The sequence below is a fragment of the Pithys albifrons genome, chromosome 1, assembly GCF_047495875.1.
Source record: "Pithys albifrons albifrons isolate INPA30051 chromosome 1, PitAlb_v1, whole genome shotgun sequence".
Lineage (NCBI taxonomy): Eukaryota > Metazoa > Chordata > Aves > Passeriformes > Thamnophilidae > Pithys > Pithys albifrons.
Genome location: NC_092458.1, coordinates 118,876,802 through 118,890,038, shown reverse-complemented (window position 1 = coordinate 118,890,038; position 13,237 = coordinate 118,876,802). Strand labels below are relative to the sequence as shown.

General features: G+C 42.1%; 1 protein-coding gene across 1 annotated transcript; it reads right to left on the bottom strand.

Moving 5' to 3' along the window:
* Window positions 1–524: 524 nt before the first annotated feature.
* ATP6AP2 (ATPase H+ transporting accessory protein 2) lies at window positions 525–12,937 on the bottom strand. The gene is made up of 9 exons (XM_071565555.1): window positions 12,805–12,937; window positions 9,655–9,785; window positions 6,704–6,832; window positions 5,467–5,562; window positions 5,149–5,286; window positions 4,769–4,822; window positions 3,388–3,537; window positions 2,171–2,287; window positions 525–1,601 (listed from the first exon to the last, which is right to left on the bottom strand). The coding sequence occupies exons 1-9, from the start codon at window positions 12,881–12,883 to the stop codon at window positions 1,407–1,409; spliced, it is 1,089 nt and encodes a 362-aa protein (XP_071421656.1). The 5' UTR covers window positions 12,884–12,937; the 3' UTR covers window positions 525–1,406.
* Window positions 12,938–13,237: the final 300 nt, after the last annotated feature.

Sequence of the window (13,237 nt, the reverse complement as noted above, 5' to 3'; positions counted from 1 at the left end):
TTTACAGGAAGTGGAACAAATATCCTGCAATTAGCTCAGCTGGTTAAAACTTGGTTGTAATAATGCCAAGGTCATGGGTTTCATCCCCTGTATGGGCCATTGACTTGAGTTGGACTCAATGATTCTTGTGGCTTCCTTACAACTCAGAATAGTCTGTGATTCTGTGATCTCCTAACAGTAGGGAAAGTTAAGCACAATAGAGGACAACGAGAAGAAAAAAGTAGTTCCCATTCATGTTGCTGTATCTGGAAGATCTTTTACCACAAGAGCAAATGAGTTTCTAAAAACTAGGTAGTTCTACAAAAGATTCCAGCCAGAGATCAACCACTTGTTTTAACTACACTCACTATTTGGTTTAGGAAAATTAATCAGTGCAAGGTGATCTTTCCTTTGAAAGACAGTTAAAACTAAACTGCTACAGGCTTAGGGTGACTGTCACACATCAAATGCTGCTGGAACCTGCTCTGCTCAGCTAAAAAGATGCTCAACAGAACTAGCCATACTATGAAGACACAAAGAATAAGTGCATTCAAGTGTTCTTGGCTTTATTGAATGGCCGAAGCAGGACTATAATCCAGGTATACTTCAATCAAGGGTTGGTCCACTCTTATAATCAAAAAAAATTGATATTTTTTTATAATAACATCAACCCAAGTGGAAGGAACATGAACCATCATGACAGGAACTTTCAACTGTATGTGACATTAGACCATGACCAGACTGGTGCTACTTCAGTATTTATAGACTCCACTGTACAGACCAGCCACACCAGTGTTATTTACCTCCAAATCATTGACGTTCTAGGGAAAGGATCCTTCTGTGTACAGCTCACCCGAGCCATCAACATGAGATCCAAATGTCATTTGTGCCACTAGAGCTGTAGTCTTCTAGAAATATTTCTATATTTAGTATTTTACTAAAGAATATTTACTATCCTCTCTGAAGTTACACATAACCATTATAAATATTTACATCAAACATTTACAGCTGGTTCATAATATACAACACAACAATTTAGCTATAATTTCTAATCATCCAGTGTAAAAGTTTCAAACACGTTGCAATCATAATTTCAATTTCTCTGGTTTGCACACAGTCACAGGCAGTACAGGGATTTTCAGAAACTCATGTTACATAATAAAAAAATGGAATGATGTTACTTTAATAGCAATTATTTTGGGGATTCTTGTTTTGATTTTTTTAAACAAGCAGATTTCAACTTCTAAATCCCCATCTGGTGCTACTACTAACATTTAAAATAGTCTTGAGAGGGAAAAAATACTTAGGAAATAAATACACCTTTAAAAAACTTCCACAATTAACCATGTCAGAATATTTGTTTTCCACACAGCTTAAAGGAGACTTTACTCCCCTCAGTATCTTCTTGTGCTGAAATACTGCGCAGTTCAATCCATTCTTATCTTCTGATTTGTCATCCTGTAAATAATGCTGTCATACCCAGGATCCATGTTCCAGAGGTTGTAGGAGATAACTATCACAGCTAAAGCCAGACCTATCATCATCCACAGAATAATGTTGAAGATCACAGAGTAGTTGTAGTTATATGGATAGGCAAGGTTATATGGATTTTCTTTCTCACTCTGTAATAAAGAAAATGTGTATTAGTTCAAAGTGAGCTTGCACACAAAACATTCTGACTCCATGGAAAGTCTGAGAACCCTGAACAGGGCAACTTCATCCTAGACTGTGTCTGGAGTCCTGCCAGCAAGCCAAGGAAAACACGTTTTCCCACACCTGGGAGGCAGGACTCGCATGCACTGCTGCACTGGGGAGAAAATGCAGAAAGGCAAATTCTAACAAGGCCAAAGGGACAAAGTTTTCACAGTGGAAATGGTTAAGGCTTTAAGAAGCTGTCCAGAGAGACTGCATGACTTCTAGCCATGGACTTTGCCAGAACTTGGATGGAGAGTCTGATCTAACTCCTAAATTAGTGCTGCACTGAGCAGGAGGTTGAGCTAAATGACCTCAACTTAAGTTACTCTATGATTAAACGAAGATCAAGACAGGTAAGTAAACTGACCTCTTTGCCCCCACACCTAAATCACAGTCAGTATTTTAGTCCTTAAGAAAACATTACACTCAAGTGAAGAACTGATGCAATTTGGATCACTTTTAATAAATGAGGTACAGAAAAATGTGCCTCTGCTACCTGTGAAGACTGGAGAATGGAGCGAGTCTTCCTTATGAGGGGGGAATTAAACTCCTTGACAGCCACCACTTCCACCACTGCATTCCCACCATACAGATTAAACATCTCATCTGCAAACTGGAAAACAAAGGTGTTGTAATTACAAACCTACATTGTAGCCAGGAATTAAGCAGTTTTGTTAGCAAGATGTAGTAAAACCTAAGATTTCAGCTTCAGGAACAATCATGGAAAGCTATAAAAGTTTACACTATTTTAGAATTTCCCTAAGAAAGTGTCAACTTTCCCCTGGTTCACAAGGCCTCTTTCAAACTCCTCAATCATTTGTTCAACAGAATGTAGCTTATCATGCCTGCTGTCTGGCTTAGCAAATTGATGCTTTAACACATTTCCATCATACTTTGGAAACTCTCAGAAGTGACTAGTTTTACATAATTAGATAAATTTTTTTAAGACCTTTTGAAGATTTACTTTGTTGAGCACACTCACAGTTGAACTGCAGTTATTTTAAAGGCTCAGAAATTTAGATTTATACAGCTCTGTGGGAAAGGGTAAACTAACCCCTGCACCTTAGGATAAAGATATTTTCACATTTCCAAGGTCCAGTTTTTGTGAGACTTACTGGTGGTTTCAAATAACGTATTTATTGAAGAAAACCAAACGTATCAAGTGATGTTGATACATGGTTTCAATACAACCCTACTCCTTTACCCAAAATAACTAAACTCGTTGTGGAATCACGGCAACATTTTCTAGAGAGGCAAATTCTAACATTTGGTTTTTAATTGAACAACTGCATTTTAAAAGCCAAACAACAAAACTGAGCATCAGGCAAGCCATCATTAATGAATCACAGAATCATAGAATAGATTGGGTTGGAAAAGACATCCGAGATCATCAAGCCCAACCCTTGGTCCAACTCCAGTCCCTTTACCAGATCATGGCACTCAGTGTCACGGCCAAGCTCAGGTTAAAACCCTCCAGGGATGGGGAATCCACCCCCTCTCTCGGCAGCCCATTCCAATGCCTGATTCCTCTCTCTGCAAAGAATTTTTTTCTGATATCCAATCTAAATTTCCCCTGGCAGAGCTTGAGCCCATGCAGTGACAATTCAAAGCATAAGGCAGTCAATAACTAACTTTCGTCATTAACACAAACAAATATTTCCTTAATATGAAACTTAACTTAAGTGAAATTTGCTCATTAGGTAGAAAATATACCTTTTGCAAAGAGTCTACAAGAATTTGAGAAGCATCCTTGAACTGCTGAGAGTCTTCCCCATATCGTTTTCCAACCTCTTCCAAACCAGAGAGTTCCAGAGAATACAGGTCTGGAGAGTGATCTTTGGCTAAGTGCTTGTGTCGAGACAGCTTTGGAACACCATTGAGGGCAGAAAGAAATAAATTCATACACAGGTTACTTTAAAAAAAAAAACATTTCAAAAAATCTATTTACTCATTCTAATCCAGCCTCACTTTCCACAGTTATATTCCATATTGATTAGAAAGTGGAATTTCCTGCCAACTTAACTAGAAGATGTCCACAATTGTTTCTTTTTTTAATTCTCTTCCTAATACAAGGCTAATTACATGTAATCCAGAGCTCTACTAAAAAGAAATACTACACTTACAGACATCAGAATCCCTGTTCTGCAATTGCCATGAAAATAAAACTTGGAGAAAATATACATAACCACAACTTAGATACTACCATTTCCTTCTCTGAAGCAGACCCTTCCAAAACTCAGTAGGTTGCAACTTCCACCTTGCTGCTGCCTGTGTACAAAAGCAATTTACTGAAGGAGAATCATCTCATTGTCATGAAATCCAACCAACATAGTCCAAATTATCACAGAGTAGTGACATTCCTGTACTTCCACAGGCAGCACTGATATTTGCCAGCACAAGAGAAAAGACAAAAACAAGTTGTTCCACCTCATTTTTTCAAGAGTCCTGTTTCTCTTCGCCAGCCCTTCACTTAATGTGAACTTCTGAATTTTTCATTAATATTTCTTTCACTTAAGTAACTAAGGGTGCAGCTTAAAGCACACACAGAAAACCCCAAATAAAGAAACAAAATCTGCACCATCCACCCATCAAAATAAATCTTAAACCACAGCACTAAGACAGCAGCTTCCCCACATCTCCTCTGGAACATTTCAATCACCATCATTATTCATAGTACAGAAACCACCCAAGTCTTTTCAGATATAATGGTTATTTTGAAGTGAAATGGTGGACAGGGCAAAGAACATGTTCGTAACTACCACTGTACTTCGCAAGTAAGAAAACAAAGGAAGCCCCAACAAATGCTTCACTGTCTTCATTGTGTCTTTGGGCATGGAGAAATAGCAGCTCAGAATCCCCCCTGCTCTCACCAAACACAATGCAAAAGAAACTACAGATGCCTAAGGTTCTCATTCACAACTGCAGTGACAGGGCTGACACAAATAGCTTCAAAAGGCATTTTTTAAACCGATGCAATCAACTGATGACTCGCTAGAATGTGTATTACTGATTGCCAAGTATCCTGGCTATGGCTTTAAAAAAGATCTCTGAAGTTTGTGACTAAAGAGGGGGAAAGTGTTTCAGAAAACCTTACCAGGCTTGTAATATCACGCAGGACTTGAAGTTCTGAGAGAAAAAGTAAGTCAACCTGGGGAAAGAGGCAAAAAGGGACAGGTATTTGCTTTGATGAAACCTAAGGCAGGGGAGTCATGTTTTGTTGGAACTCTCAGTATTTAATAACAGGTCATGTCTGCTACAGCATCAGAACACATTAAAAGGAAATAATTCTTGCAATGAAGTTATTTACAAAAAAAATCCCTTAAAACTTAAATACTAGAATTCCATTAGAAAAAATTGAGTGAGCTCTCACAGGCAAAGAAAGGGGGAAGAAAAAGAGGGAAAAGAGAGAAGGACAAACTAACTGAGAATATTGGAAAAAAATCATAGAAGTTCTCACTGATTAATTGTTCTTACCTCACTGTTTCTGCTGAGGGAGTTGAGGGGAAGGGAGCTGAGGATGGAGTTGTCCTGGAACAGGCGGTTCCGCAGCTGGCGCAGCGTCACTGAGAGATCCTCAAACACGGAGTTTGCCTTGCCCACCATGTACACTCTCTGTGGGAACAGCCATGGCTTAGTGGCAACAGAGGGGCCTTCTCAGTTTTTCCAGTCACACACCAATAATCAATCACACTCACACTCTCCAATGCAAAACTTGATATAATCAATTGCTTTTGCTCCAGCCACACCAGTGGGAAGAGGTTTAACTGGAATCAGAAGTGAAGCAATACTCACTTCCTCACTGGGGGCCAGCTGCAACACCACGGGCGTTTCCTCAGAGAACAAAGCATGAATAGCATTTGCAACACTGTCGAGACTGAAAGGAACAGCCTGGAAGACAAAGTCTAGTTAGATTTTTGGTTTGAACAGGGCCTAAAGATCTAAAAGGAGATAATTATGCCTGGTAAACTGGTGCAAAACAAGGTTTTCCAAGTTGGGAAGCAGCAGAATTAACTAAGTAGAAATAACCTGAAAAACAACTTATTTGAAAAGGGTTTGTGAGTTCATGCAGGACCAACAACAGCTAAACAAGATGAACTCATCCAATACCAGAGCAAGCTGCATTACAGCAGGCAATGTAATTATAAAGAAGTGAGTAAGCACTGCACAGTTATCAGTATTTTGTAAGTTACTGTGTCATGTTATGTCTGGAAAAAGTCCTATGACAGAAGAGGAAACAGGCAAAAATTTGCAAGCAGAAAATTTTATTTGAACACAAGAACAAAGTTTTTTACTCTAAGGATGGTCAAAAACTGGCAGAGGTTGCCCAGAAAGGCTGTGGAGTCTCCATCTGTGGAGATACTGAAAACCTGACTGAACACAGGCCTGGTCAGGCTGATCCTGCTTGATCAGAGGGTTGGACTAGACAATTTCAAGAGTTCCCTTCCAATCTAAGTGGTTGTGGTGCTGTGACAAGACTGAGAAGGGTCTTAGCAAAGACAGACAGTGGTAGGTAAATACAATGTCTGTTGAATTCTTTTTGATGCAGTATAATGGAATGGTGTCTCATAGTGCTGCATTTCACAGTCAGGTACTTGAGGAAAACTCAAAAGACTGCAAAGAGGGTGATTCAGTACATGAAACAATCAGCATCATATAAAATGTTACTACACACTCAGCTGAAGCAAGAAAAGGTAATAACTCTGACTATGAAATAATAAGTCACCGTGGCAAACAGCCTCTTGGTGCAAACATATTAAAACTAGTTACCTTTCAAGGAGAACGTGCTTTGGTCAAACCAGTTACTGAACTCGACACAGGAGGCCCTGGGTGCTCTGAAAGGCCTCTCAGCTTTGCACAGAATTTTGCCAAGATTACTGATCTATAAAGCCTGATCCATCACTTCAGGGGATATGTGAACTTTGAGTAAAAAATAAATGAACCCCAAGGACTACAGTAGAGAATCATGCCCTTGTCATTGGACCACAAGAGTCACAGAAACCACGTGACAGTTCCAAATGTGGATACTCACATTCTCAATGGGGTAAGAAAAGCCCTTCACAGGCAGTGCCAGCTTGTCCACCCCCTTCACTGTCACCAGCACAGTGGCCCGTGGTCTGTGGAACAGATCACCCACTGCAAGCCCAGGCCAGGGAAGGTCCTGTTACAAAATAATAACAAAATTTGTATTTCACATGGAAAAACAGGAGCTCTCCCCCAGTTACAGCACAATAACTTAGTGTCCTGCTAATATCTCTGTGCAGGACAACCTATTGGAAATTTCATGGGGAAGTAAGTTAATACTAGAGTGCTTTCATCTTCAGTAACTCTGCCTCAAGTCAACCATGAACAAATTCTTAATTTAAAAGCTGCCTGGAACTTCATAGCAGTCAACACTAAGAAAGCATTATACACAATGGATATATGAAGAGTTATCTCCCATCATTAAATTATAAATATAGTCTGTATTTAATAAGTGAAGAATGAAAAATAATTTTAAAAAAGAACAAAAAACCCCCCAATAATAAATCAAACAAACCTCAAGTCTTTCACCCTAAAGTCATTCACCATAGAACAAAACACCATATAAAGAGGTTTAGGCCAGTAAGTCACTGATATCTTGATATTTTCAGTACCATAAAGAAACAGGGGGAATAAAAAGAGAGGGATGTCAATCATACCAACAACTTACTTATCTAAAATTCACAAATTTGCACAGAAACAAAGAGATTCCTTAGTAGCTTACCACAGTCATGAATCAGCAAGAGCACAGGGAAGGCTACCTGGCTGGTTTATTCATGCACAAAATAAAAATTCCACTATTTGGAAAAAATGAAGATTTCTCCATCTGTGTAAAAGACGTAACTGCTTGGCTTTTGAAAACCAGTTTCACTGGAATTAAATGTAACTGACATTATGATCTGTATTACTTCAAAAAACAAAAGAAAAACCTTCTAAAGCACCATCATGGACAAAAAATGAGGTTCAGTTTTTTCTCCTTTAACAATGGAGGAACATTGAATGACTTTTTGAGAATTCCCAATGTAATCCAGTAAAAATTCCTAATTCTCTACAGTGTGCCTACTGCAGTGTCAGTTTATGTCCCCAGACTGCAGCCTTGCTGGGAGCTGCAAAGGGAGTGCCTGGACCCTGCAGTGCCCTCAGTAGCAGGGCTGGAAGCTGCTCACACCCTGATCTCTGCCTTCCTTAGTGACAGTGCTGAAAACTGAGTTTCAGGGTTTAACTGAATAGTAATTTAAATACTTCTTTCCCTGCCTGAGTTTCAGGATTTGAAACAATTCTGGGAGAACTGTCTGTAACAGACCCATCACTCTGGCAAAGGCACAAAGTACTGAAACACTTTTTCCATGGTAACCATGACATGCCTCTGGATGACCAGTGTGCCAAATGTCAGGTGGTCAAAATGGGCCAAACCCTGCTGTTCTAGTGGGTGTCTTTACATGCAACACACAAAATACCACCCAATATATTGTTTTTTCTTGACAAAATAATCAAAATTTACTTCTTAGGCATATTTCTCTTATGAGTTTGTTACTAGTTTGATGACAAAAAAAAGCATAATTAATTGACAGCAAGATATTTTCAGACAAATTCCAACGCACAGGCTAAACAGACCTGCATTCAAACCAGCCTTATCAGGTCTCTTCCCCAGCTGCAGACTGGAAGAAATGGGAACTGGCTGCCCTCAGCAACACTGTGAGAGTATCTTGGCCTGCAGATTTGAGTATCTGGCTGCACACAGGCTAGAGATGCCTGGCTGTCACACTTGCACATACTGCTTCAAAAGCCATCCCTGCTGAACCCAGCAAAAAATTCAGTAGGCAAGACAGGAATCAATTCAAGGGCTCCTGCAGCTACAGTAAAATCACAAGTGAGCAATTCAGATCTATATAAGATCCTGTAAGACTGAAACCAGCCTGCACAAACCCTGCGAGACTCAGCTATCAGCTAAGAAGCAGCAACAAGTCACAGCTGCTTGGAGGAGTTACCTTCTCCCTAAAGGTTTCTCATGGGAGCTCCTCAGGTTCTCACAGGACTCTGCAGGTGCGTGAAAACAGCCAGGATAAGATAATATAAACATTGGACTTGTGAGATATGGATTATAACCAATTAAAGTTTGTAGCCTGGTGGTGTGAGGTTTTAACTTAGCCAATAGTGTGTAGCTTTAGCTCTATATAAACCGTGTGTGGTGTATAATAAAGTTGGCATTCCCTTGATCATATTGGTCTGTGTGTGATGTCCAGTTCCTCTGCCATATATTTATTTCTTTCTTTAGGCTCCTCCTCGTATGCCCCACTTTAAACATCACTAAAGCTACATCCAAACACTTAACATGGGAAAACACTACCACAATAATGTTTTTAGTCTCTGAATTACTTCCTAAGTTACCAGCTTACTTGTTCTTAGTAACCCTGCTCAGCAGACAGGTTTGCTGACTTGATAAAACACCTGCCTTGCCAAGCCATTTCCCAGCCTTCACAGCCCTCGGGAGCAGAGCCCTGTGGAAAGCTTGTGGGCAAGAATCACACAGACTATTCTGAGTTGGAAGGGACCCACAAGGATCACTGAGTCCAACTCTGAAGTCAATGGCCCACACAGGGGATTGAACCCATGACCTCAGCATTATTACAACCAAGTTTTAAACAACTGAGCTAATCTCAGGGTCAAGAAGTGGTCACTCAGTGTGTGAGCACAGACAGGGGATCCAGCACATAGCTGGGTCTCAGAGGAACAGCACTGCAAAGTCTCTGCCTGTTTCTTCTACAGCTGATGATTCAGACCAGCCAGCACAGCCTGTGGCTGCTCACATGACAGACACAGCCTGGAAACCACCTCTGACAAGTCATGCACCACAAACAGGAGGGTTATTTTATATATTCCAGCACATGATGGGAAGATCTGCATGCTGAGGAACAGGTCTGCAGTTTTAGAGGCATTTCAAAATCAAAACCTGAAACATACTTCTTCGACAGAAAAGCCCATGGTTAGTGCAGCTACATCCGGGATCCGCTCGCCGGGAATGGGCCAGCTTCCATCTCGGAAAGCAACTGATGGAGGTGATTTTAAGACACTAAGTTCATCTCCACATACACCTGAAACACAAACATAAAAATCTCTCAGAGTTCTTGCAATCTTTCCCTTACATAACACAGAAAAAGAGCCTATTAGAGCTTTCTTTCATTCCTTCTTCCTCCCTCTCATGCCTATCAGTCCATGGAATGAGAACCCATCATTTTGGTGCCCTGGAATACAAAATAAGGTTTCTATACAGCAATGAATATGGACAAACAAATCCACATTAACAAAACCAGGACAATTATTCAAGCAACAGCACAGTACAGTTCTGTGTTCTCACTAACAGGCTGCAAGCAGTGCTACAGTTCAGACCCGGTAAAACAAACTCTCAGTGGAGCCAGGCAGACTCCAAAATCCTGTTAAGCTCACGATGCACCAACAGCCTTGTTTGCTTCCAGGACTGCTTGGCATAACAGCTCTGCTCATGCAGACAACAGCCTGAGCCACCCAGCTCACAGCCAGGACGTCCAGCAGAGTCTGGCAGGGCTGGCTTAAACCAAGCACTGCCAGGACAACCTGGATTCTGCAGAACAGCTCCTGTGTCCCTGCTCTGCCTCCACCACCTGGTGATGCTTTTCTGCCCTTGGATGCAGTGCTGGACTGGAGCTGATTGCATGAAGCCCCAACCTGCAGTACTTCTCATGCTGGGTTTTCACTTACCTCACCCTCTTCCCCACTACCTTGAGTTGACTAAAAGCATATTTTTAAACTGTTTCATGATGAGAGTAATTTATTGTGTAATGAAGTCAGAAAGAACTCCAGAGGTATAAGACATGGGCTTGTTTCAACCTGGGTTCCTGTTTGAAAGTCACTTAAGCACAGCTGCAATACTGTGCACACAAAAATTTACATGAGTAAATTTTAAAACTTTTTTGGTGTGTATAAGCAGTGATACACATGCAAAATTTCAGGCATGTGCTCCTCAGTGACCAGTCTGAGAAGGTTTCCAACAGAAAACTAATCTGACATGAGAAAATCAACTAACAGAGTAATAAACACTTGCAGGCCTGAAGTTCTACTTATACAAAGTCTCTGACTGATTACTTCAAAATTACATGAATAACGTAATTGTCTAAAGAAAATCATAGAATCATAGGATGGAATGGGTTGGAAAAGACCTCCGAGATCATCAAGTCCAACCCTTGGTCCAACTCCAGTCCCTTTACCAGATCATGGCACTCAGTGCCACGGCCAATCCCAGTTTAAAAACCTCCAGGGATGGGGAATCCACCCCCTCTCTGGGCAGCCCATTCCAATGCCTGAGTACTGTCCCTGCAAAGAATTTTTTTCTGATCTCCAGCTTCAATTTCCCCTGGCAGAGCTTGAGCCCATCGTGCCCCCTTGTCCTATTGCTGAGTGCCTGGGAGAAGAGACCAACCCCCACCTGGCCAGAACTTCCCTTCAGGGAGTTCTAGACAGTGATGAGGCTCTTTAGTCATATGATCACTCAAAATTGATCACCAACCCAAGCAGCGACATACAATAAGTTTTCTGGAGCATCCACAAATCTAAAGGCTATTTACAAAAATCATGCAGGAGTAAAATGATGTGTTGTGCAGCTAAAACCTTCCCTAACATTAAACTTCACTAATGTGACCTTGAAGATGCTGTTTTAAAGTCTGGGTCGTGACCATGCATGCAAATGTTGACAGTAAATCTGAGCTATGTTATGATAAACACAGTAAAGGGCAAAGTCCTGTGAAGCAGGTTGGGGAAGGGTGGCAAAAGGAAGGAAACAGGCCAAACCAACAAATGCTTAGGAAGAAAACTTCAGCATTTTTTCATGCATTCATTGGATGGCCTGCTATCAATTTTAATGGTAACTAAAATTAATTACAATTTTGAAGGACAGAAATGTTTCCACAGCAATTTCTTCAAGAAGGAATTTAGGAAACAGCTACAGATCTGTGGGATTTCACGTGTTGCTCCCCACCAGGCTGTAAGACAGTCACAAGTTCTGCAGGACAAATGGGCTTACTTAGGGCTAGACTGCTCAGACGGATAAAACCAATTAAATTTCCCCTGCTAGACTTAAGATTCCAATGATTAAAACTGAATTTGAAGTTGGGAACACAAGCAGATTCCCTATAAACACCTGTGGAATATTTAACCAAATTCCTACCCTGCTGGAATTACATCTCAAGCTCTCAAAAGCCTTTGTGAACATGGAGAACTGAGGAATATTGAGTGAAAACTATTTATGGGGCCTTGAAGCGCCGTCACAAACCTGACTCACAGCAGGCAACAGAAACCCTACAGGGACCACCAAAGCAGCTCAGCAAAACGTGAACATTCCTACAAAGCAACAAAGCAATGCGTGTTTATCAAGGTTGGAAGAGACCTGTAAGATGACCCAATGGAACTGCCAACCCAGCACTGCCACTGTAACCCCATAACCACTCACATCACCCAGCACCACGTCCAGAGGCCTCTGAACACCTCCTGGATGGTGATTCCATCACTTCCCTGGGCAACCTATTACAGTGCCTGACCAGTCTGACAGTGAAAAAACGTTCCTCTAATGCCTGATCCGAATCTCCCTTGTCTCAGCTTATAAAACCGTATTTTAATATGATTTATATGTAATACAAATGTATGCGACAAAACAATGTATCATGCATAATTGTATATTTGTATTCTATATAATATGTAATAAACAAAAAATACATATTTATGTGTTTATATAAGAAACTTATATAAATACCGTAATAATATAAGACATTTATATCACTTATCATCTAATATAAACCAGCCCTTGGATAGAAAGGGAAGTGTTCGAGCACCGTCTCCGAGGGCGAGCGGCAGAAGGGGGGCTCAGACAGCCACAGCACCCTGACAGCGCTGCGAACCCACCCCTCGCTGCTGAACCTGGTACAGACACACAGACAGACGCACAGACAGACATCCCTCGCTCCCCCCGCGCCGCCATCGCGCCCCTTCCCCAATGCTGCGGCCCAGCCCCTTTCCCGCAATGTCTCCCCGCGGCGGTCCCCCCCGCTCCCCCGCCGACCCGACCCCGCTGTCTCGCCCACTCACCGGCGACAGAGGCCGCTGCCAACAGCGCCGCCAGGACCAGGGCCGGGCCGGGGCCGCCGCACCTCCCGGTGTCCGCCATGAGCCGCCGCCGCACACACAGTGCCCCCCGCCCGCCACGCTGACGGACAGCCGCCACAGCCAATCCGCGGGCGAGATTTAGAGCGAGTGGGCGGGACTCTACAGGACTGACCAATCGCCTGTCGCAGCGCTGAGCGGAGTCTCAGCTTGAGTGGCGTTTCCTCTGACCAATCAGAATGCCAGATGTCTCTGCACCAATTTCTCTCCGCACGGTGGGAGTGACGAGTGGGCGGGGTTAATTGACAGCGGATTGACCAATCGACGGGGGGACACTGTGATTGACAGGCAAACGCACCATTCAGAGAGCAGGCTGCCGGCCCCGCCCCCGTGTGGCGAGGGGGCTGTGGCTGTGAGG